At 38.6% G+C, this 24,832-nt stretch overlaps 2 protein-coding genes and 1 long non-coding RNA gene across 9 annotated transcripts in view; 1 reads left to right on the top strand and 2 right to left on the bottom strand.

Annotated features, from left to right (window-relative positions):
• DOCK7 (dedicator of cytokinesis 7) overlaps positions 1-2,638 on the bottom strand; it is a 444,028-nt gene extending 441,390 nt beyond the window's left edge. For all 6 annotated transcript variants that reach the window (XM_077149435.1, XM_077149436.1, XM_077149437.1 and 3 more), the window contains exon 1: positions 2,187-2,638. In XM_077149435.1, coding sequence (XP_077005550.1) covers positions 2,187-2,224 — 38 coding nt within the window. In that variant the 5' untranslated portion in view covers positions 2,225-2,638. The remainder of the gene's footprint in view (positions 1-2,186) is intronic.
• On the top strand, positions 1,962-16,736 carry LOC143674133 (uncharacterized). Of its 2 annotated transcripts, XR_013170878.1 has the most exons (4): positions 1,962-2,852; positions 4,591-4,675; positions 14,868-15,003; positions 16,188-16,736. It is a non-coding gene; the product is annotated as an uncharacterized LOC143674133 (long non-coding RNA). The 2 variants fall into 2 exon arrangements; XR_013170877.1 differs by lacking the exon at positions 14,868-15,003 and having other exon boundaries at positions 1,969-2,852.
• A 5,888-nt stretch (positions 16,737-22,624) lies between these two features.
• The window catches only part of LOC143674120 (uncharacterized), an 82,291-nt gene continuing 80,083 nt past the window's right edge, over positions 22,625-24,832 (bottom strand). Inside the window, exon 6 of the mRNA XM_077149444.1 lies at positions 22,625-24,457. Coding sequence (XP_077005559.1) covers positions 22,751-24,457 — 1,707 coding nt within the window. The 3' untranslated portion in view covers positions 22,625-22,750. The remainder of the gene's footprint in view (positions 24,458-24,832) is intronic.

Below are 24,832 nucleotides of genomic sequence, written 5' to 3'. Positions count from 1 at the left end.
TGCTCACTGCCTTCCATATCCAATCAATCATCAATCACTGCTATTTCTACTTCTTAAGTATCTCTCCTATCTGTGCATGTCTCTTCATCCCTATCTACTTAATTTTATAATTCTGCAAGGCTATCCCAATTTGCATTTTCTGTTGTTTCTGTACAAATGATATCTTTTATTCTTATGGTTTGTCCAGCTCCATCAGATGGCAAACTCCATGAATGAAGAGCAAATATATGTATTTATTTCATATTTAACACCCTAATATGCACTCTATTGATAAGCAACAATGTTTTCAGAAATAAACTTTTGATTCTTTTAAAGAGAAATTAATACTAATAATGCATGTCAAGTAACAGAGATGCCCATACTACATATTTTCAAAATTATATTGCCTTCAAAAATAAGACCCAATTATTTCACAGAAAAGTAATGAACAAAAGTAATAATTTCAGTTAAGTCCATCATAACACCCTAGGATATACTAATCATTATAATAAATGTTCAGTGACAGCTAGTATAGGCCATGCACTATGTTAAGCACAGCCTGAAAATTATGTCATTTAATGAGCTTGGTACTATTATTATCCCCATTTTCCAGATATAACCTAGGGAGAGTAAATAACTTGTCCTAGGTCCCAAGTCAGAAAATAACAGACAGGATTTGAACCCATGTCAATGTGACACTACACTTCAAAAGTGTTTTAAAGCTAGAAAGGATATAAATAAAAAACAAAGCTTAAATCAAAGAGTTTAGTTTTAAATGAAGAATATACCAAAATTCAATAGAGGAACAGTATGAAAGATCAGGCAGTTAAGAAAGCACTGTTTAACAGGCCCAAAAACTTTTAAGAAATGTCAACAAACTAAAAAGATGAGAGCCATGCAAAATACAATTGTCACAAAAGTATATTTGAATGTTTGCTTTTTCCTTAGGACATCACAGAAATGAGCATCTCTGTTACTTGACATGCATTATTAGTATTAATTTCTCTTTAAAAGAATCAAAAGTTTATTTCTGAAAACATTGTTGCTTATCAATAGAGTGCATATTAGGGTGTTAAATATGAAATAAATACATATATTTGCTCTTCATTCATGGAGTTTGCCATCTGATGGAGCTGGACAAACCATAAGAATAAAAGATATCATTTGTACAGAAACAACAGAAAATGCAAATTGGGATAGCCTTGCAGAATTATAAAATTAAGTAGAAATAAGGTCTTATTGGAACCAAATACGTCTAATGTCTTACACATTAGCATATTCTACAAAGAAATTCTGCAAATATTAGAAACCTCTATCGTACTTTTGCTGGTAAGAGACAGAGTTGTTAGCAATCAATTGTCCAGAAGTAAGTAAAAGGCTCAGCAATCTCACCCTTGATCACTTACTTCCAAACTCCTAAAACAGGAGTCAAAGGACCAGAGGATACAAAACAATGTCTCTGATGATACAAGAAACACAGACGCACATTTAAATTCACATGCTCGTAAAATGAAGCTACAAGCTACAATTCGTCAAAAATTCGGCAACTGCTGGCCTAATCTGCAGCCCACAGCTCTCTAATTTTTCATTGTAGTCATACATTTTAAATTCTGGGTGCACAAGCCCACTTTAAACTGAGCTCCTGGGTACAAAGTGGATTCCTATAGGATTTCTCAAGAAAGGAGAGAGACATGAAAGAGCGGTGGCCCTCACCAGTCAGAGCCTCCCGAGCGCCGCTCCTTTTGTTGGAGTGGAAAGGAGGGCGGACCCTGGCACCCTAACGGGGGCGAACTGAAGGTGGGTAGAGAGGACGGAGGGGGCGAAATGCTGCAGCGGCACCAGGCCAGCCCGCGGGTGGAGACACAAAGAATTTAGGATGCGCCTACCCTCCGGCCACGGAGCTCCCTCCTCCACCCTACAATAAACCCAAGGGAAACTCCTGGCTAGGCCAACCAGGAACGAGCAGAGGTGGGCATGCCGGCGTCTGGGGCCTGCTGCGATCCCGCCGGCGCCGGCTGAAGGCCAGGATCTGACGGCCGCGTGAGGCCTCGGCGGCGTCCATAGCAGCCGCGAGACTCCCTCACTCCTCAGCCCCGCCGAGAACCAGGCCTCGGGATCCCGGCGCCCGCGTCGCCACACCCACCCGCCACCTAGGCCTGGTCGTGGAGGACTCCCCGGTTCTTCCTCTAACAGGCGGCGAGATTTACCTACTGATCTTCTGGGCGAAGGCACGGCGTTCGGCCATGGCTGGTGAGGAGGCGGCGGCTGTAAGGGTGCGGCTGGGACGCTCGCCTCCTCGCTTGCACTCCCTCCCTCGAGGTCTCCGTAGGTCCCGGCTCCGGACCCGGGAGGCTGGGACTGACTGCCGGAGCGGGGAAGGAGTCCTGCCGTAATTCTCCTTAGACTAGCGCACAGAGAAATCGCTCCTCCCCCCCGCCCCACTGTGTGAATCCCGGCGGGAGCCACCGCTTCCGCGGCAGCTACGGCGAGCCGGAGTGAAGGCGAAGCATGGAGCTTGAAGAGACCGAAACTCACGCCCTGACCAGTCTCAGCCCCGGGGTCCCGAGGCCAAAACCGGCGGCGAGGGAAGCCACAGAGTAACCAGCGACCCTTCGAGGCAGGAAAATGAGATAACCGAACGCGTAGGAAGACCTTGCCTTTCCCGAAAAGGAAGAGGAAGAAAATAAACGATGGGCTTTGCCAAGAGAGGCTGGACTTTGCCGCCGGGAATGACGAGGTTCGTGTTCCTGAAGCGTGCATCTATAAGTAGTTCAAAGCACTTTTTCTGTTTCGGCCTTGTGAACGGGGTTTAGCTGGAAGGATGATTTTCCTTACAGAAAAAAAAAAGCAGAAAAGACTTTTCTCCTGCAGAGGTAACGATAACTTCACTTGAGGTGCTTAGCTAGGCAGTAGATTCAGATTTTCCTTAATTTTCACAACAGCTTTTTGAAGTAGGTTCTGTTATTATCCCCATTTTAGAGGGAAGGAAATTTGGCGGCTGGCCCCAGGTGGCACAGATTTGGGAGCTCCTCGCGACATTCAAACCCAAAGCCCAGGCCTCCTCTTTGAGGACAAGTGTTTTGCTTACTATTCCTGAGTCCATTATTTACCCCATTTGGGTCTCATTTTACTTGTGTATGTGTGTGTGTATGTACACACACACATATATATATAGCGGATGTGCTCTAATATAATTTTTCATTTTGATGTTCTAGTAAATAATCTGTTTACTACTCAAATTGATCTTGCCCATAATATCCTATAAAATAGGGACTGGCAGAGATTGTGTCTTATTATTCTGTTGTAATCCCATAGTGTCTAAATATGCATAACGTCAAATGTATATTTGCCACTTACTGAAGTTTCGCTGAAACTAATAAAAATACCTTGGTTTCTTGAAGTGCCTTTGCTCTTAAATATTACAAGAATTTTATATGTATATTTATTATATTTAATCTCATTGTGTCCTCGTGAAGTACGTTGGATACTTGCTTTCCTCTGTATTACAGTTTGAAAATCTGTAACACAGAGCCATTAGGTCACTTGTCCATAATCGCACACTGAGTCAATGGTGAGAGCCTCAATCAGATCCATGCCACACTAACTTTCTGTCTAGAGTTCTAACCACCTAACCACCGTGAGAAGAATTAGTTCATTCGTATAACAATGCTTATTCCACTAACACACTACTTTTAAGACATTTGTGTACTGGGTAAGCTAGATAAAATCCTGCTCTCAGGAAGTTTGAGTCCATTAGGAAAGGTGAGACAGCTACTCAAAGAACTCTTAAGTCAACACAAACACTATCCTGGCGTATAAAAACCTCCATTATAGGAGGCCAGTCATATTCTTCTTTTTGACCTTGGGCAGGTTACTTGAACTTATTCCAAAATGGGGAAATAATTTATGTATTAATTGCTTTATAATTATCATTGTTGTCGTTATTCATCCTACACTTGAGTTTGTTCTGACTGCTTGATAGTTCCTGAGTACATTGTCTGCTCTGATACTCCCAGGCAGATGTTGTATGCCTTTATCTCTGCGCTATTCACTATTTCACTATTCTTAGAAAGCTGACCACATTTTGCCTTGAATAGTTCTTTGTATACATGACTCACTAGTTGCCTACATGTCTGAAAATGACATTGCATGCACTGTGCAGCTTGAAATATTTCTTCCTGCTAGAAATATTTAGGGCAGGAAGAGGTTGTATACAGGGTAGAGTCTCAAAAACTCCAAGCAAAAAGGGAGGCCCCCGCCTCAGGGGAAGAGCTGGTATTCACAGGCCAAATCCAGTGTAGGCAGATGTTGATGGCCCTCAGTGGTATAATCTCAGGGAAATACATGGAACTTTGCTTGGGAGTTACAGTAGACTTGCTTTGAGCAGCATCCATGCTCCCTACTCCACCTCCACCTGTCTCAATCCACATTATATCTACGTAACTGATTCCCCCACTCCAGTTTCAAAGGTGAGCATATGACCTAGGTCTGGTCAAAAAGAATAGCATATTCCCCTGGCTTCTATGATGACTTTAGGAATAAGGCACAGAAAGAAAAAACAAGACAGTTGGGTCCAATTAGAACTAAAAATTGCATTTACTGTACTTCCAGCTGAGAGAGAAACCCTGATCATGTTTGCCCTGTGCCTTTCCAGATGAAGAGAAACCCTGAACTTCATCAGCCTTCTTGAATCAAGGTATCTTTTCCTGGATGCCTTAGACTGGACATTTCTATACACTTGCTTTAATTGGGACATTTTCATGGCCTAAAAACTGTTAACTTGCAACTTATTAAATTCCCCTTTTAAAAAGTCATTCCATTTCGGGTATATTGCATTCCAGCAGCTAGCAAACTAGAACAGGCAACTTGAGCAAACTGAAACATAAGGGGCAGAGTTTTTGTGTCATGAGGATAAAGTCTGACTTTGTAGGCAGAATGTGTTCTCTTTGGGAATTTTTGATAGCACAGGGATTTGTTCCTTTTTGAAGGCTTGAGCAAATATATATCTCTAGTAAGAGTAACAACAGCGTTAATTATAAATGGCAGTACTGTTATATTTTTGTTTGTAATTCCACTTTTTACATCCTACAGGATTTGAAGAGGCAAATGCTAAAATGTAACAATAAATCAGTGGTTTGGTATTCATAATATATAATATGTAATTTGTTACAAGAAATACATAAAGATGGTTGGAGAGAGAGATTATGCCGGTTTGAAACTATGTACCCCAGAAAAGCCATTTTTAATCCTGATCCAATCTTGTGGGAGCAGCCATTTCCTTTAATCCTGATCTAATAATGCAGGTCGGACTCTTTTGATTAGATTATCTCCATGGAGATGTGACACTCCCAATTGTGGGTACTAACTTTTGATTAGCTGGAGATGTGACTCTACCCATTCCAGGTGGGTCTTGATTAGTTTACTAGAATTCTTTAAATGAGGAAACATTTTGGAGAAACCTCAGAAATGACTGAGCCTTGGGAAATGAGAGAAACAGCAGAAGCCTCAGAGCTGACAGAAACTTCACAGCAGAGCTGACACAGATTCAGACTCATGGAGAAGAGACACAGATGTTTGAAGATTCTTGGAGCCCCATAGATGTCACCATAAGATGCAAGTCAGAACTGGTAGAAGCAGATGCTAGCCATGTGACTACCCAGCTGACAAAGGTGTTTTCAACACATGGACTTTCCTTGAATTAAAGTAACCTTTTTTGGTGCCTTAATTTGGACACTTTCACTTCTTAGAACTGTAAATTTGCAATTTCATGAATTCCCCTTTTGTAAAAGGCATTCCAGTTCTGGTATGTCGCCTGCCAGCAGCTCACAAGATTACACAGGGGTATGGGAACATACTTTGAGCATGCTATTGAAGTTAAGTTGGTGTCAAAGCAGATTGTTACAGATTTAGGATGTTAAATCTAAGCCCCATGGTAACTACAAAGAAAATAGCAGACAATATGCCAGGGCATGGGGCAGTGGGATTAGAGATTTGTTGCAAAAGGGATGTAGGGTGTCTGTGTGGGGCTGGGAAAGTTTTAGTAATGGAATGTGCGAAGGTACTGCAATACTATGAATGTGATTTATCCCACTGAATGGTATATTGGGAGTCGTTGGGATAGGAAAGTTTGTGGTGTAAATATGTTCCTACAATTAAAAAAAAAATGAAGAGCAACTATAGAGACAATGACAATTAAATAAAGTATATAATCCTGAATGGGATCTAACAAGGGAGGAGAGAAGGCTCAAAAGGACATTATTGGGCTGCGGCGGGGAGGAGGAGGGGGACTAACCAGTTGGTGGTGCTCGGCGTGCGCGACGAGTCCTGGGAGTAGGAGGACACCTCGTGCGCTGGAAGCGCAGTTTTTCTTTCAGGAATTCAAGTTGTTTCGTTCCTATGGCTGTTTACAAATTTTGCATGGACTCCTGCCACGGTGAAAGAAGAAAATCTTCAAGTCTTCAAAAATTTAGGCAGGCCGGCTGAGAGTATCGGAGAAGCAAGTTTCCCAAGCCGAGGCAGGCGGCACCCTTCTTTTGCGGGCGGCTTCGAGTCTCGGCTTTGAGTCCGCGGCTACGAATCTCAGATCAGAGGGCTATCCAAAGTCTGGGCTGGCTAGACTGACTGCGAGACTCGGCTGCGGTGAGACCCCCGAGTGGCGCGCGATTTCCCGATCAGCGGCAGCTGCAGTGGTCCGAGCTACTCCCTCCCTCCTTTCCGGGCCGGCTGAGAGTATTGGAGAAGCAAGTTTCCCAAGCCGAGGCAGGTGGCACCCCTCTTTTGCGGGCGGCTTCGAGTCTCTGCTTCGAGTCCGTGGATACGAGTCTCGGATAGGAGGGCTATCCAAGCCGCGGTAGCCCCCCCACCACGGGAGGCTTCCTGGTCCGGTGGGGAATCCCCCAGGCCCGCTGCGGCCCGCAACCAGCCACAGGGTCCCCTCAAGCCGCGGCAGCTGACACCCCCACCACGCGCGGCACCTGAACCAACAGAGAGAATTGGATCCGAAATCCCCAGGCCACGGAGATCGGTGACTGGGGGAGACCCATTACAAACACTTGAGACAAACGTGTGCCACGTGCGCCACGTACTGGGCAAGATAAGAAAAACAGATTTCACAGAAAAATCTTACAACCTTGCTGGGTCCAACACCCAGAGAAATCTGAATAAATGCCCAGACGCCAGCAGCAGAAGATAACTGTCAACGCTCAAAAGATTGAGAATATGGCTCAGTCAAAGGAACAAACCAATAGCTCAAATGAGACACAAGAGCTGAGACAACTAATGCTGAATATACGAACAGAAATGGAAAACCTCTTCAAAAATGAAATCAATAAATTGAGGGAGGACATGAAGAGGACATGGGCTGAACATAAAGAAGAAATAGAAAAACTGAAAAAACAAATCGCAGAACTTATGGAAGTGAAGGATAAAGTAGCAAACATAGAAAAAATAATGGATAGCTACAATGATAGATTTAAAGAGACAGAAGATAGAATTAGTGATTTGGAGGATGGAACATCTGAATTCCAAAAAGAAACAGAAACTATAGGGAAAAGAATGGAAAAATTTGAACAGGGTATCAGGGAACTCAAGGACAATATGAACCGCACAAAATATACATGCTGTGGGTGTCCCAGAAGGAGAAGAGAAGGGAAAAGGAGGAGAAAAACTAATGGAAGAAATTATCACTGAAGATTTCCCAACTCTTATGAAAGACCTAAAATTACAGATCCAAGAAGTGCAGCGCACCCCAAAGAGATTAGACCCAAATAGGCGTTCTCCAAGACACTTACTAGTTAGAATGTCAGAGGTCAAAGAGAAAGAGAGGATCTTGAAAGCAGCAAGAGAAAAACAATCCATTACATACAAGGGAAACCCAATAAGACTATGTGTAGATTTCTCAGCAGAAACCATGGAAGCTAGAAGACAGTGGGATGATATATTTAAAATACTAAAAGAGAAAAACTGCCAACCAAGACTCCTATATCCAGCAAAATTATCCTTCAAAAATGAGGGAGAAATTAAAACATTCTCAGACAAATGTCACTGAAAGAATTTGTGACCAAGAGACCAGCTCTGCAAGAAATACTAAAGGGAGCACTAGACTCAGATACAAAAAGACAGAAGAGAGAGATATGGAAAAGAGTGTAGAAAGAAGGAAAATCAGATATGATATATATAATACAAAAGGCAAAATGTTAGAGGAAAATATTATCCAAACAGTAATAACACTAAATGTCAATGGACTGAATTCCCCAATCAAAAGACATAGATTGGCAGAATGGATTAAAAAACAGGATCCTTCTATATGCTGTCTACAGGAAACACATCTTAGACCCAAAGATAAACATAGGTTGAAAGTGAAAGGTTGGGAAAAGATATTTCATGCAAATAACAACCAGAAAAGAGCAGGAGTGGCTATACTAATATCCAACAAATTAGACTTCAAATGTAAAACAGTTAAAAGAGACAAAGAAGGACACTATATACTAATAAAAGGAACAATTAAACAAGAAGACATAACAATCATAAATATCTACGCACCGAACCAGAATGCCCCAAAATACGTGAGGAATACACTGCAAACACTGAAAAGGGAAATAGACTCATATACCATGATAGTTGGAGACTTCAACTCACCACTCTCATCAATGGACAGAACATCTAGACAGAGGATCAACAAAGAAATAGAGAATCTGAATATTACTATAAATGAACTAGACTTAATAGACATTTATAGGACATTACATCCCACAACAGCAGGATACACCTTTTTCTCAAGTGCTCATGGATCATTCTCAAAGATAGACCATATGCTGGGTCACAAAGCAAGTCTTAACAAATTTAAAAAGATTGAAATCTTACACAACACTTTCTCGGACCATAAAGGAATGATGTTGGAAATCAATAATAGGCAGAGTGCCAGAAAATTCACAAATACGTGGAGGCGCAACAACACACTCCTAAACAACGAGTGGGTCAAAGAAGAAATTGCTAGAGAAATTAGCAAATACCTCGAGGTGAATGAAAATGAAAACACAACATATCAAAACTTATGGGACGCAGCAAAGGCAGTGCTAAGAGGGAAATTTATTGCTCTAAATGCCTATATCAGAAAAGAAGAAAAGGCAAAAATTCAGGAATTAACTATCCATTTGGAAGAACTGGAGAAAGAACAGCAAGCTAACCCCAAAGCAAGCAAAAGGAAATAAATAACAAAGATTAGAACACAAATAAATGAAATTGAAAACATGAAAACAATAAAGAAAATCAATAAGGCCAGAAGTTGGTTCTATGAGAAAATCAATAAGATTGATGGGCCCTTAGCAAGATTGACAAAAAGAAGAAGAGAGAGGATGCAAATAAATAAGATCAGAAATGGAAGAGGAGACATAACTACTGACCTCACAGAAATAAAGGAGGTAATAACAGGATACTATGAACAACTTTACGCTAATAAATACAACAATTTAGATGAAATGGACGGGTTCCTGGAAAGACATGAACAACCAACTTTGACTCAAGAAGAGATAGAGGACCTCAACAAACCAATCACAAGTAAAGAAATTGAAGCAGTCATTCAAAAGCTTCCTAAAAAGAAAAGTCCAGGACCAGACGGCTTCACATGTGAAGTCTATCAAACATTCCAGAAAGAATTAGTACCAACTCTCCTCAAACTCTTCAAAAAAATCGAAGTGGAGGGAAAACTACCTAATTCATTCTATGACGCCAACATTACCCTCATACCAAAACCAGGCAAAGATATTACAAGAAAAGAAAACTACAGGCCGATCTCTCTAATGAATATAGATGCAAAAATCCTCAATAAAATTCTAGCAAATCGTATCCAACAACACATTAAAAGAATTATTCATCATGACCAAGTAGGATTCATCCCAGGTATGCAAGGATGGTTCAACATAAGAAAATCAATTAATGTAATACACCATATCAACAAATCAAAGCAGAAAAATCACATGATCATCTCAATTGATGCAGAGAAGGCATTTGACAAGATTCAACATCCTTTCCTGTTGAAAACACTTCAAAGGATAGGAATACAAGGGAACTTCCTTAAAATGATAGAGGGAATATATGAAAAACCCACAGCTAATATCATCCTTAATGGGGAAAAATTGAAAACGTTCCCCCTAAGATCAGGAACAAGACAAGGATGTCCACTATCACCACTATTATTCAACATTGTGTTGGAGGTTCTAGCCAGAGCAATTAGACAAGAAAAAGAAATACAAGGCATCAAAATTGGAAAGGAAGAAGTAAAACTATCACTGTTTGCAGACGATATGATAATATACATCGAAAACCCGGAAAAATCCACAACAAAACTACTAGAGCTAATAAATGAGTACAGCAAAGTAGCAGGTTACAAGATCAACATTCAAAAATCTGTAGCATTTCTATACACTAGCAATGAACAAGCGGAGGGGGAAATCAAGAAACGAATCCCATTTACAATTGCAACTAAAAGAATAAAATACCTAGGAATAAATTTAACTAAAGAGACAAAAAACCTATATAAAGAAAACTACAAAAAACTGCTAAAAGAAATCACAGAAGACCTAAACAGATGGAAGGGCATACCGTGTTCATGGATTGGAAGACTAAATATAGTTAAGATGTCAATCCTACCTAAATTGATTTACAGATTCAATGCAATACCAATCAAAATCCCAACAACTTATTTTTCAGAAATAGAAAAACCAATAAGCAAATTTATCTGGAAGGGCAGGGTGCCCCGAATTGCTAAAAACATCTTGAGGAAAAAAAAACGAAGCTGGAGGTCTTGCACTGCCTGACTTTAAGGCATATTATGAAGCCACAGTGGTCAAAACAGCATGGTATTGGCATAAAGATAGATATATCGACCAATGGAATCGAATAGAGTGCTCAGATATAGACCCTCTCATCTATGGACATTTGATCTTTGATAAGGCAGTCAAGCCAAGTCACCTGGGACAGAACAGTCTCTTCAATAAATGGTGCCTAGAGAACTGGATATCCATATGCAAAAGAATGAAAGAAGACCCATATCTCACACCCTACACAAAAGTTAACTCAAAATGGATCAAAGATCTAAACATTAGGTCTAAGACCATAGAACAGTTAGAGGAAAATGTAGGGAGATATCTTATGAATCTTACAATTGGAGGCGGTTTTATGGACCTTACACCTAAAGCAAGAGCACTGAAGAAGGAAATAAATAAATGGGAACTCCTCAAAATTAAACACTTTTGTGCATCAAAGAACTTCATCAAGAAAGTAGAAAGACAGCCTACACAATGGGAATCAATATTTGGAAACGACATATCAGATAAAGGTCTAGTATCCAGAATTTATAATGAGATTGTTCAACTCAACAACAAAAAGATAGCCAACCCAATTACAAAATGGGAAAAAGACTTGAATAGACACCTCTCAGAGGAGGAAATACAAATGGCCAAAAGACACATGAAGAGATGCTCAATGTCCCTGGCCATTAGAGAAATGCAAATCAAAACCACAATGAGATATCATCTCACACCCACCAGAATGGCCATTATCAACAAAACAGAAAATGACAAGTGCTGGAGAGGATGCGGTGAAAGAGGCACACTTATCCACTGTTGGTGGGAATGTCAAATGGTGCAACCACTGTGGAAAGCTGTTTGGCGGTTCCTCAAAAAACTGAATATAGAATTGCCATACGACCCAGCAATACCATTGCTGGGAATCTACTCAAAGGAATTAAAGGCAAAAACTCAAACAGACATTTGCACACCAATGTTTATAGCAGCGTTATTTACAATTGCAAAGAGATGGAAACAGCCAAAATGTCCATCAACAGACGAGTGGCTAAACAAACTGTGGTATATACATACGATGGAATATTATGCAGCTTTAAGGCAGGATAAACTTATGAAGCATGTAATAAAATGGATGGACCTAGAGAACATTATGCTGAGTGAGTCTAGCCAAAAACTAAAAGACAAATACTGTATGGTCCCAATGATGTGAATCGACACTCGAGAATAAACTTGGAATATGTCATTGGTAACAGAGTTCAGCAGGAGTTAGAAACAGGGTAAGATAATGGGTAATTGGAGCTGATGGAATACAGACTGTGCAATAGGACTAGATACAAAAACTCAAAAATGGACAGCACAATAATACCTAATTGTAAAGTAATCATGTTAAAATACTGAACGAAGCTGCATCCGAGCGATAGGTTCTTGTTTTGTTTTGTTTTGTTTGTTTTGTTCTTATTATTATTACTTTTATTTTTTTTTCTCTATATTAACATTCTATATTTTTCTCTGTTATACTGCTAGTTCTTCTAAACCGATGCAAATGTACTAAGAAACGATGATCATGCATCTATGTGATGATGTTAAGAATTATTGATTGCATATGTAGAATGGTATGATGTCTAAAAAAAAAAAGGTCAGCACAATACTGCCTAATTGTAATGTAATTATGTTGGAACGCTGAATGAAGCTGCATCTGATCTATAGTTTTTTTTTTGTTTTTTTTTCTTTCTCTTATATATTTTTGTACTTTTTATTTTTATTTGTGTTTTCTCTGTGTTATCACTTTATTTCTTTTTCTGTTGTCGTGCTATTTCTTTCTCTAAGTCGATGCATATGTACTGAGAAATGATGACCATACACCTATGTGATGATATTAAGAATTACTGATTGCATATGTAGAATGGATTGATTTCTAATGTTGTGTTAGTTAATTTTTTTTAATTAATAAAAAAAATAAATAAATAAATAAAGGACATTATTGGGACATCTGGAAAAAAAATAGAACATAGACTGTAAGCTTTATAGCAATGTTAAATTTCTTGAATATGATAACTGCACTTAAGGTGATTACATAAGTGAATATCCTGTTCCTAGGAAAAGTACATGGCAGAAGTAAGTGTTAAAGGAGCACAGTGTATATAACCTATGTTCAAGTGTTGAGAAAATGGATTAAAAATTGGTGGATCTGGGTTTCTGGGGGGGGGCGGGGTTGAGATATGTTGGTGTTCTCTGTTTGGAATTTGTATTATTTTTGTAACTGCCCTGTAAATTTGAAAGCATTTCAAAGGGAAAACTTTAAAATTAAAAAAAAAAGAATGAACCTCTGATACATACCACACTACACGGGTGAACCTTGAAATAAACATGACGCAAAAGGACAAATACTAAATGAGCTCACTTACATGAAATAACTAGAATATGCCTATTTATGAAGCTAGAAAGTAAATTACCAGGTACCAGGGCCAGGAATGGAGGTGGGAAATGAGAGTTAATGCTTAATTGGAATAGAATTTCCGTTCAGGATGATGGAAAAGTTTTGGTAATGGATAGTGGTGATGATAGCAAAGCCTTGTGAATAAACAGAATTGTGTACTTTTTAAAAAAAGTATATATACAAAGAAGCATCTGGAAAATTATATGCAAAAATAACTGTGATTATAGCTTGAGTGGAAGGAGTTTTTAGAAAAGTTTTGATTGTCCTATTTTTTTCTCTGTTTAACTTTTGTCACATAATTTAAAAAGTAATTTTCCTGAGGCTGAGCTAGTGGGGAAAAAATCCTTAGAGATGTGGTTGGTGCTTCAGTTGGGAAGCTAAAATCAGTTTTGAGCTATAGGATGCAGTATGGGGACACCAATAGCGACTACTACAGACCCTTTGAAAATGCTGCAGAGACTGCCATATCGATTCTACCAGAATAGAAGACATTTACCCCTTATGGTTCTGTTGTTTACAGAGCTAGGAAGGGTCAAAAGGGCAGGCTGTGTTTTAGTTCTGTTCCTGCCACTACTAGTCCACAACTTTGAGCAAATCACTAGATTTCTGGTTCTTTCCTTCCTTAGCTATAACATAACATGATGAGACTAGGTGATTGTTCAGATAAATTAGAAGTCTCTTATTATTATAATGTCACTGGAACAAGTATGAAAAAGAACTGTAGAATAATTATTTGTTCAAACATTATAAAGAATTGCTAAGTTGCTATGTTTGGGGATTACTTAGATATACATAGCCTTACTTAAAGTTAGAGAAAAGTAGATGATTACCCCCTTAAGAATGATGGCAAGCCCTATAATTATGTGATTTTAAAATAGAATTACCTAGTGTACCTGAACTTTGGTATTTGCTGCTTACCTGCAATTTGTTTTAGTTTACCACTTTACTGGTTTGGTGCTACAGTATCACATGATGGAATTACAATAGGTTAAATATGCTACCTAGGCAATTCTGAATCAGTTTCTGGGTCTGCTGCTGTCCCTGCTACGGGCTCTAAGAAGTCAGTTATTATTACTGAAGTTCACATTCTCTACTTCTCAAAGATTATAAAAGATATTCCTTAAATATTTTATGAAAATAATTGATTCCACAAAAGTATTATAAGAGCTTTAAGTAGAAAGAACTTGTGTTGCTACAAAAATTCATTTTTATTTAGCATGTTTTTTCAAATTACATTTTTAATAGAATTACCCAATCATCCCCTTAAGATCATCAACTCTGAAAATGTACATGCTCTTTACCTTCCCTATATAATGAAGTGCAGTGAAATGATTGCACCTAAAATCATCCAGGTAGTGGCAGAACAGGGTACAAAACTCAAGTCTCTATATTCCATTTCACTGCTATTTTCATGACTCCATTTTATCGGTTCATTCATGTAGACATAGTTCTATTGCATAAATGATGCTATTTTCTATTGAGCAAATGATGCAACTCACCTACCATATCTTTTCTGTACTTGTCAGAGCATGGAGAAGGGGGTGTTTAAATCTTACCTACTGTGTGGATCACTGTCTTCATTTGCCAGGGCTATATGTCAAATTGCACGCATTGGTTGGCTAAAACAACAGAAATTTATTATCTCACAGTTTTGGAGACTAGAGTCCGAAATCCAGGAATCACCAAGGCATGCTTTCTCCTGAAGTCTGTAGCATTCTGATGATGGCCTGCCAGAAATCCTGGGTGTTCTATGGCTTGTGGATACGTCCCAGCCTCCATGACATGGTAATCTCTCTCTCTCCTCTGGCTTCTCCTGACTGTTACCAAATTTCTTTCCTATGCTTACAAGAACTTCAGCCATACTGGATAAAGGTTGTTAATTAAGGGTTAATTAAGGATTAACCCTGATGTAATATAGAGTTCAGCCTACCACAATCAGTAACTGAGATTTTCCCTTGTTGATAATGAATTTATACTTATGTATCCAAACTTTCCCTTAAAGCCTCTGTGATAATGAATATCCATTCAAACAACCACTATGTGTTAATTCTTTGCTAAGCAATAGGGATTTAGCCATACAGAAAGCTGATTAGGGAAGAAAATACCACAGGCAGTAATGTGTAAACTGAAAACTGAAGGATAAGCAGGAGTTAGGTCACAGATCCAATCCCTCTCTTCTTTAGTCAATTATGTCTGCTTGGTCCTAGTAACAGAGACCAGGTCTTCCATTCTCTTGTGCCTTATTTGTCTAAGCCTCAAATAAGGAAACTGATGATAATGAAACAAAATTAGTAATATCTACCTCATTGAGTAATTGTGAGGAACAAATGAAATAATGTTTGCAGTAAAGCCCTTTCCATAGTGCTTGGCACATGGGAGGAGCTCAATAAGTAGCAGATATTACTAACAGTTTAAGGGAAGCAAATAGTGACTAGTTTTAGAAATGTTCATATATCTAAATCTAACTCAATTATATATCTAAATCTAACCCAATCCTAAATAAGGGCATAATGCGGAGTTGTATTTTGCAGCATTAGTCATACTATTGAAAAGCTGGAACAATCTAAATGTCCAACAAAATTAATTACTTGTGAGGTATACCAAAGGGAATATTTTACAGCATTTCATCTGAAGTCTTAAAAGTATCCCTGTAATAAGATCACTAATTTGTTTGCATTCTGATAGGCCCTCTTGAGTAGAAAAGGTTAGAATTACAGCCTGTGGTAGGGATTGCATATGGAAGTATGTCTCACTACAAATTGTCATTTTGCTTCTACTTCAGAAAAACTTGGTTATCAATTTTTAGCATCTTACTTGCAAATTCATTCTTTTCCCTGAGAAATGGATCTGGGACCTTTAAGTATATTTTTCCTATGACAGCTGGCACAAGTTTTGTCAGTAGAAGGGAATGGCAAGACAGAGTAGGAGAAAATGAATTTTCATTCCTGGTCTGTGTGCTTTCTCAACAGGTCTTACAGTGTTCACAACTTCTCCAATGCCCAACTTCCATGGAGGCCAGCAGCTATCCCTGGCACCCCCCTGAGATAGAGTGCCTTGGGTGAGGCACCTACCTGTGGACAGCTTTTCCAGCATCCCAGTGGGTAAATTTCTCACAAGTTCCAGAGGACGAATTTCCAGCAAGTTCCACCAATGCAGCACCACAGTGACACTTCTGCCATCCAATGAGCCACAGCTATCCTCTCTCCAAAAAAGTCTACTCTGTACTGTGAGTCGGGGATGGGTCATTCTTGGGCACTCCACCATCTCAGCTCTACCCTTCATACCTACTATTTTATATTCTTTAGTGTTCTCTTTACTTCTTACTAGTAAATCCTTCATGCTGTAATCCCGTTATAATTAATAATTGTTTTTATTAAACTTGCCCTCTTCAAATTGCCATGCGGTTTCTCTCTCCTGATTGGCCCCAGACTGATATGCCACAGCTGGTTAAAGTTTACAAAGGGACAAAGGCAAAGCTGTCTTTCTGTTAGGAGACTCACCAGTGAGAAAAGAGGAAATTGAATGGCTCCTGTAATATGTAAATTAGGGTCATCCAAAACCTAGTGTTTCTTTGGGCTCTAGATACTAGGCTGTTGAGCTGGAGAAAGACAGCTGGGGCTAAAAACTACTACAGTCACCTAGATATTAAAAAAAAACAGTGAATCTCCATTCTACCTTCATGGTGGCTGTTTTGGTTTGCTAAAGCTGCTGTAATGCAATAACCAGAAATAGATTGGCTTTTTATAAAGGGGATTTATTAGGCTACAAACTTACAGTTCTGAGGCCACATATCTGTCTGAATTAAGGCATCACCAAGATGATACCTGAATTCTGAAGAAAGGCCACTGGCATTTGGAACACCTCCATCAGCTGGAAAGGCATGTGACTGGCATCTACTGGTCTGTGCTCCCAGTTTGTTGCTTTCAGCTTCTAAGTCCAGTGCTTCCTTTATGTAAGCATCTGTGGATCCTTTCTTAGTTTCTTAGGGCAAATTCTGGATTTCATCTTTTAGCATCTCCTGAGATAGTTTTCTGTCTGCATCTCCAAGCTGTGTCTGAGCCTTCTCCAAAGATGGTTCCCTCTTAAAGGACTCCAGTAAACTAAGAGCCAACTTGAGTGGGCAGGGTCCCATCTCCATGGAAACAACCTAATCAAAAGATTCCACCCAACAATAGGTCTGCCTCTACAAGACTGGATTAGAAGAACATGGCTTTTCTGGGGTACATAACAGTTTCAAACCAGCACAGTGGCCTTCTCTAATATTCCTTCAAGTTCAAGGTTTCCCTTGGAATTCACTTCTTACAAGGTCTCTTCTCAAAAGTATAAAAATGATGATGTATATCTTTACCCTACTCTCAAGAGTGGCTCTACACTTGTGTTTTCTCCTTTGTGCCACTCATATTTTTCTAAGAAACTAGAAGTTAATTTACCCCTGGGTCACAGGAGATGTAACTTTACTTCATGTGGGTCAGCACCCTGAACAACCACCAATGTCAATCCTGCTTCATAGAAATACAACTGTCATTTCAAGTTTTATTTTATATTCTGGTAGTTCAGTAGCTACTAGAATGCAGAGTCTTTCCAGAGTAGATTGGCTGGGAGGTGACTCAAGAGAGTTGGAGATTATGAGAAGGTGCATAAGAAAACTCATGGTTAAAAAGATATGGGCTTGGGCGGGCCATGGTGGCTCAGTGGCAGAGTTCTCGCCTGCCATGCCGGAGACCCCAGTTCAATTCTCAGTGTCTGCCCATGCGAAAAAAAAAAAAAAAAAAAAAAAGATATGGGCTTTCCTAAAGACAGTCCCTGGCCAGACCCTGTAACCTGGCCAGAGAATAGTGTTAGCCTGCTACCTTCTCTTTCACTGTTCACCCATTCCTATATCCTTCCTATGGAAGGCAACTACATTCCATTTAGATTTTTTCTTTTCTTTGGGGGAGTTGAAGAGAGGTTAGGTAAGGGAAGGATGTGATTTCTCCCCTGACATTACATTCCTTGAAGGATAGCTACAACTATAAGATATAAATATGAGATATTAATGAATTCAGAGCTGATCATCTTCTTCTATTGTATGCAGAAGAAAGAAGTTAATAGGCATAGTGGATGAGCAGCTGTTTTGGGTTACCTGGAATTGTTCTCTTCATTTGATAGCATCACACTTACTTTCTTTGGAGAATGCCTCCTTCAATTCATCCATGAATTGGGATTGATACCACTGAGCGCACTCTTTAACACCAGGAATGGTTTATAACCAGACCTGATCAATCAGAGCATCATGACCCTCTGCTCACAGTTATTCATGATTCATTCAAGAAGGGTCACATAATCTGGTTCAGACAAAAGAGCATCGGATCAACACTTTTGCTGGAAGTGTTTGGAACAATGCTTTTTCACTATATTTGTTAAGCTGGTAGGCTATAAACCCAAAGCTACTAGTCATCTTGTCTATCTGAGAATGAAGCCAATGGAGAGGAAAGTAAAATAGAGCAATGATGAGAGATTATCTTCCTGATGCATTGTTTGAGCCTGCACTGCCCAATATAGTATCTACTAGCCATATTTAAAATACATGCCAGAGTTCAGATTTAGAATGAAAAAATGAAATGACCTCAATAATTTTTATGTCAATTGCATATTTAAATGATATTTTGAACCTATTGAGCTTAATATATTGATAAACTTAATTTTACTTGTTTCTTTTTCTTTTTCATGTGACTAATAGAATTCAAATTTCATATTTGGCTCAGATTTATGGCTTGCATTTTATTTATTTTGAATGGCACTGGTTTAAACACTTGGATCTAGCCATACCTAAAATTATTATACTGCTAGACTAAGCCAAGAAAGTCATGTTTTTGCTTATACCAATTGAGTTGTTTTTGATACTTGCCACTAAAAGAGTTCTGATTAATATAATAGCTAAAAGAATTAGTTCAGCAAATATGTTGTCCCAAATTTATTTTTCTCCATGTGTATTTTTTAATTATCCATATGAAATTGGTAAGATGCTATTGACAATGAGGTCTGAAAACCTGACTTCCTGGGAGCCAATAAGAGAGTGTTTCATTTCAGCAATATTGCTTAAGAGTAAAGAAAAAATTAGTTGATTTTGTTATTAACAAATAGTCAAACTGAATTCAGTTATTAAAGTATCCTTGGTTATCTGGATTGACCAGAAATGTATGCTTTCAGTCATTTATTTGATTTATTCATAGCCTCCATTATAGGTATACCACCCAGTCCAAAAGAATCCTCTCTCTCTCAAGCTGGGTCCTAATATGGTCCCTCCAAAATAGAATACTAAAGCCTGGAGTTCTTACAGCCTATAAACAGCTCATTAGGGCTTTACAAAAAACATACTGTTTCCACTTGTCAGCACAAAAGAATTGTTTTAGTTTTAATTCTAATTTTATTTGTGTTGTTGCTGATGGGTAGATGTTGTTAAAGAGTGATATGAGCTATGAAAGTACTAGTAGGCAAAAAGAAAAGTCTTGCCTGCTTCACACCTAAAGTCTATTTACAGAGAAAATATTTTAAATATAAACTTCCAGGGCAGCAAAGAAAATGTAAAATCCTAATAACAAATATGTAATTTAAATTAAATCAATTTATATTATTTTACAGCTGAGTTATGGATCACAAATTTATATAGGTGTCTTTCATTTATTTAAGCTAAACTTGATAATCTCTAAACCCCATGAAGCTTGGCAAACGTATCAGAAAATAACAGAAACATATCTGGGTTTTTTTTTTCATAAATCTGTTATGGAGCCATACACACAAAATAAAACCCTCATATTTGCCAATGATGAATTAAATCAGCAGAAATTGGAAAGGATGATAAAATTGCATTCAGTAAGATTCTGAGGGAGCAGACATCTTATGTGGATTTACAAACAATTCCATACATGGAATATTATTTTAAACAATGAGGGGACACAAATAGTCTATAAAACTAAGTTGTCTGATTTGTTTCTTTGCCAGCACTCTTCTCATGATGTCTGATCTTATGGAAGATTTTATTATCAGCAAAGTTTTTCTCCAGGATAATCAAAAGAGATTAATAAGCTGGAAAGAATCACTTTCACTCCAGTTGTCCTCAATATAGCCCCTAAATTCAAAAAGAAATTTTTGAGTGACCAAATTTTAAAACAAAAATATTTAAATGAAAAAATGTATTTTTTATATAATTGTTAAAGAAACGATAAGTTTAATATCCTCGCTCCAGTTCCTCTCTCCCTGAATGCAGAAATACTTTGTAAACTATGCCAGTGCTGGATATCCCAAATCACTACTACTATTGCTACCACCACAACTACTAGTTAGCATTTATTAAATGTCAGGCTTTGTGCTTGATATTTTACATTTGTTGTCTTTTATCTTTACAACAATACTAGACAGATGTTATCTCCAGGGTACCTTAGAAGAAACTCCTGTGGCTAAGTGGCTTAACCAAGTCCACACCAGACAGTATAGGACAGGGCCAAGGTAAAAAACCATGGTCCAACTCCAGAATATAGGCTCTTTCCCCTAAGTTTCCTGTTTTTTTTTTTCTTCTTCTTTACTTAAGTATTGGTGTCAATCTTTACTTAATTTGGAGGAGGCAATACATGTCCCATTTTCCTCATCTAAATTTTGGATCAATGGGAAAAGAAGACATAAGGGTAAGGACAATGTGAACCAAAAATATCACCTTTATTACTTAGAAAAGTTAGGTTGGAGGGTTAATGTCTCTGGACAAATAGCCTTCCTAATATTGATCCCAGCATTATTTAGAGGTACCTGGACAAATGTAGGTAGAGCTAGACCTGGGCAGATCCCTCCCTCACCCCTAACCTGGGCAGTGCCTATCCCAGGAGGAGCAGAGAGAAAAACACATGATCCCACTCTTCAGCTATACCCCAAGAGGAATAAACTGAGTTGTTCATGCCCAATTCCTTTTTTCAAAATTACTAATCAAATAAGATATTCTACCTCTTACCCCCAGGCTGGAATGAGTGCAGGATGGCAGAAGATCAGATGCTTTATACTAACAAGCTTTATACTAACATATAAACTAATCAAGATAAACTAATCAACTTATGTCAAATGGAAGAACCATCAGGAGTGGGGAAGAATATCTTTAATAACACTGATAGCATACTTAGATTAAATACATCCATTTGTCTATCTAGAGAGCCCTAGATAGAGCCCTAGATAGCCTAAATAATTGATACATAGCTCTTTCCAATTTTCTTGATAGCAATCTACTTTTTCCCTTGCCTTAAATAGTTCAAGAAATTATCCTTCCTATACTCAGAGAGTTTAAAAGCATCACTTTATCATTACAAAGCAATTATACTAAGCACCCTGCTGTGTGTAACCCCTTAGGATGGATACTTTAATCTCCCATGTTCTCCCATTGGCAATGACAATGATGTGGACCTTTGCTAGGCTCAATGAACTACTGTATGCAGGACACCCTCACACACTGATAAAGATTCTAGTCACTGAGATGAAGTATTGCTTCCTCCAGGATCAGAAACAAAGCAAAACATATTTGTTTCTACCCTTTGGATATCTGATCACTGACCAGAAATATGGCCATCACTGATCCATAAGTGGCAACCACAGAACCATATTCATTTAGCCTAGAAGACTACCAGATCACAGACTTCACACTTTCTCCTGCTGTCAAACCTATAGCAGTTTTACCAATGATTACCATAATTCAGTGCTTAAATAACCAATAATTTGTCCAAACTCCTCAAACACTATCCCTTACAGAAATACAGGAATTGATGCCCATAAATTTCCCAATCTCTCAATAAATGACTTCCCATAGTTTTCTTTTGAATAAATTTTGCATCATCAATTTTCTGGAGTTTCCCCGAGGGGTTTCATTCTCCTAGTAAGGATTTTTTGCTCGTTTCATTTTCTCATAGTTAATCATAAACAGAGTATTCTTTAACACAGCAGGGTCTGTGTCTAGCTATATGATAGTGCACAATGATTGCAGACCTAGTGTTTCACCCCTGTGGTGTTCATTCATTTTATTTAAAGAATCAATTATAAATTAAGGCACTCCCACATTAAGTACAAACATGGAATTTCTCACATGCTGTTTCTCTGGTTTGCTAATCAGAGTGGCAGATGAGGAGTCTCCACTTCCCTTAATTTATCTAAGTTTTCTCATATGGTATAGCATTCGGACTATCTCATATCAGGCTTTACATATAGATGACATTCATATGAATTCTCTCCTTTGTGAATTTCCTTACATTAACCATACTACAGATGACTAAAGGCACTTCCATATTGATTACAAACAGTGTTTCTTCATTATGTGAGTTCTCTGGTGTGTTTCAAGGTTAAAGTTATGGCTGAAATCTCTTCCATATTCAAAACATTTATAGTGTGAATTCTGTCATTTCGTCTAAGGTCAGAATATTGATTGAAGGCTTTCCCACACATTCATTGGGTTTCCCTTCAATTTATATAATCTCATGTTGTCTAAGGTTAGAAAAATTAAAGTTTATCCATATAGATGATATTCTTATGGTTCCTGTTGAGTGTCCATTCTCTCATGTTGCCAGAAGGCAGATATATGAGTGAAAGCTTTCCCACATGGATGATATTCATGGGGTTTCTCTCCAGTGTGAGTTCTCTCATGTCGCCTACGGTTAGATTTTTGACTGAAAGCTTTTCCACATAAATGGCATTTATAGGGTTTCTCTCCAGTGTGAGTTCTCTCATGTTGTCGAAGATAAGAACCTTGACTAAAGGCTTTTCCACATAGTTGACATGCATATGGCTTCTCTCCAGTGTGCGTTTTCTCATGTTCTCTAAGATTTGAATATCGCCCAAAGGCTTTGCCACATAGATTACATTCATGGGGTTTCTCTCCAGTGTGAGTTCTTTCATGATGTTTGAGCATATACCATTTAATGAAGGCTTTCCCACATAGATGGCATTCATAGGATTTCTCTCCAGTGTGGTTTCGCTCATGTTGTCGAAGATAAGAACTTTGACTGAAGGCTTTTCCACATAGATGGCATTCATAGGGCTTCTCTCCAGTGTGGGTTCTCTCATGTTCTCTAAGATTAGAATATCGACTGAAAGCTTTCCCACATAGATGACATTCATAGGGTTTCTCCCCGGTATGAGTTCTCTCATGTTGTCTAAAATTAGAATATCGACTGAAGGCTCTCCCACATAGATGACATTCATGTGGTTTCTCTCCAGTGTGTGTTCTCTCATGCTGTCTAAGGGTCGAATATTGACTGAATGCTTTTCCACAAAGATGACATCCATGGGGTTTCTCTCCAGTGTGAGTTCTCTCATGTCGTCTGAGAGTAGAGCATTGAATAAAGGCTTTCCCACATAGATGACATTCATAGGGTTTCTCTCCAGTGTGATATCTCTCATGTTGTCGAAGATAAGAACTTTGACTGAATGCTTTTCCACATAAATGACATTGATAGGGCTTCTCTCCAGTGTGAGTTCTCTCATGTTCTCTGAGATTAGAATATCGACTACAGGTTTTGCCACATAGATGACATTCATAGGGTTTCTCTCCAGTGTGGGTCCTCTCATGTTCTCTAAGATAAGAATATCGACTGAAGGCTTTCCCACATAGATGGCAATCATGGGGTTTCACCCCAGTGTGAGTTCTTTCATGTTCTTTAAGATTAGAATATTGACTGAAGGCTTTCCCACACAGATGACATTCATGGGGTTTCTCTCCAGTGTGTGTCCTCTCATGTCGTCTGAGGGTAGAGCACTGACTGAAGGCTTTCCCACATAGATGACATTCATAGGGTTTCTCTCCAGTGTGAGTTCTCTCATGGCGTCTGAGGATATACCACTGAATGAATGCTTTCCCACATAGATGACATTCATAGGGTTTGTCTCCAGTGTGAGTTCTCTCATGTCGTCTAAGTGTAGAGCATTGACTAAAGGCTTTCCCACATAAATGGCATTCATATGGTTTTTCTCCAATGTGAGTTTCATTGTGTTGTCTGAGGCCAGAGCTTTCCAAAAAGGCCTTAGCACTTTGATAACATTCATCTGATGTAATTCTAGTGTGATTCTGCTTATGTTGATTGAAAGATGATAGGTCACTGAGGATTTTTGTAGGTGGTTTGCTGAAATACAGTTTGTTTGTCATGTGAATTAATGCATGTTGAGTCACTGTGGATCTGTGAGTGAAATCTTGCAAATAATTACACTTAAAGGAATTCTTTTGAGTGTGAGATCTCTGCTGTGGGGAAGAAAATGAGAGACTGTAAAACATTTGTCCATATTCATAAATGCTTCATTTCCTTATATATGAAATTCTAGACTGACCATACAGTACTAGCCTCCAATTAAGCTCTTCCCCATGTTTGTTTTATATTCAGATTATTCTCCTTTATGGCACACATTTTCTCTATTATAGCATCCCAATAACAAGCTATCCAATTTCAAACTTCATTATGTTTCAAAGATAATATTGTGAGCAATGTTTATGCAATTATCTTTGTATAAACTCAGGTTAGAGTTCTGTGTTCAGGTATTAATGTTTCCCTAAATTCAAAGTACCAAGAGATTTTGTGGATTAACATTTAATCCTAACATTAATTACAGTTAGGTGTTT

This window comes from Tamandua tetradactyla, chromosome 2 (assembly GCF_023851605.1).
Source record: "Tamandua tetradactyla isolate mTamTet1 chromosome 2, mTamTet1.pri, whole genome shotgun sequence".
NCBI classification, from domain to species: Eukaryota; Metazoa; Chordata; class Mammalia; order Pilosa; family Myrmecophagidae; genus Tamandua; species Tamandua tetradactyla.
The sequence above is the reverse complement of the archived record's forward strand: the minus strand, read 5'-3'. Positions and strand labels throughout refer to the sequence as shown.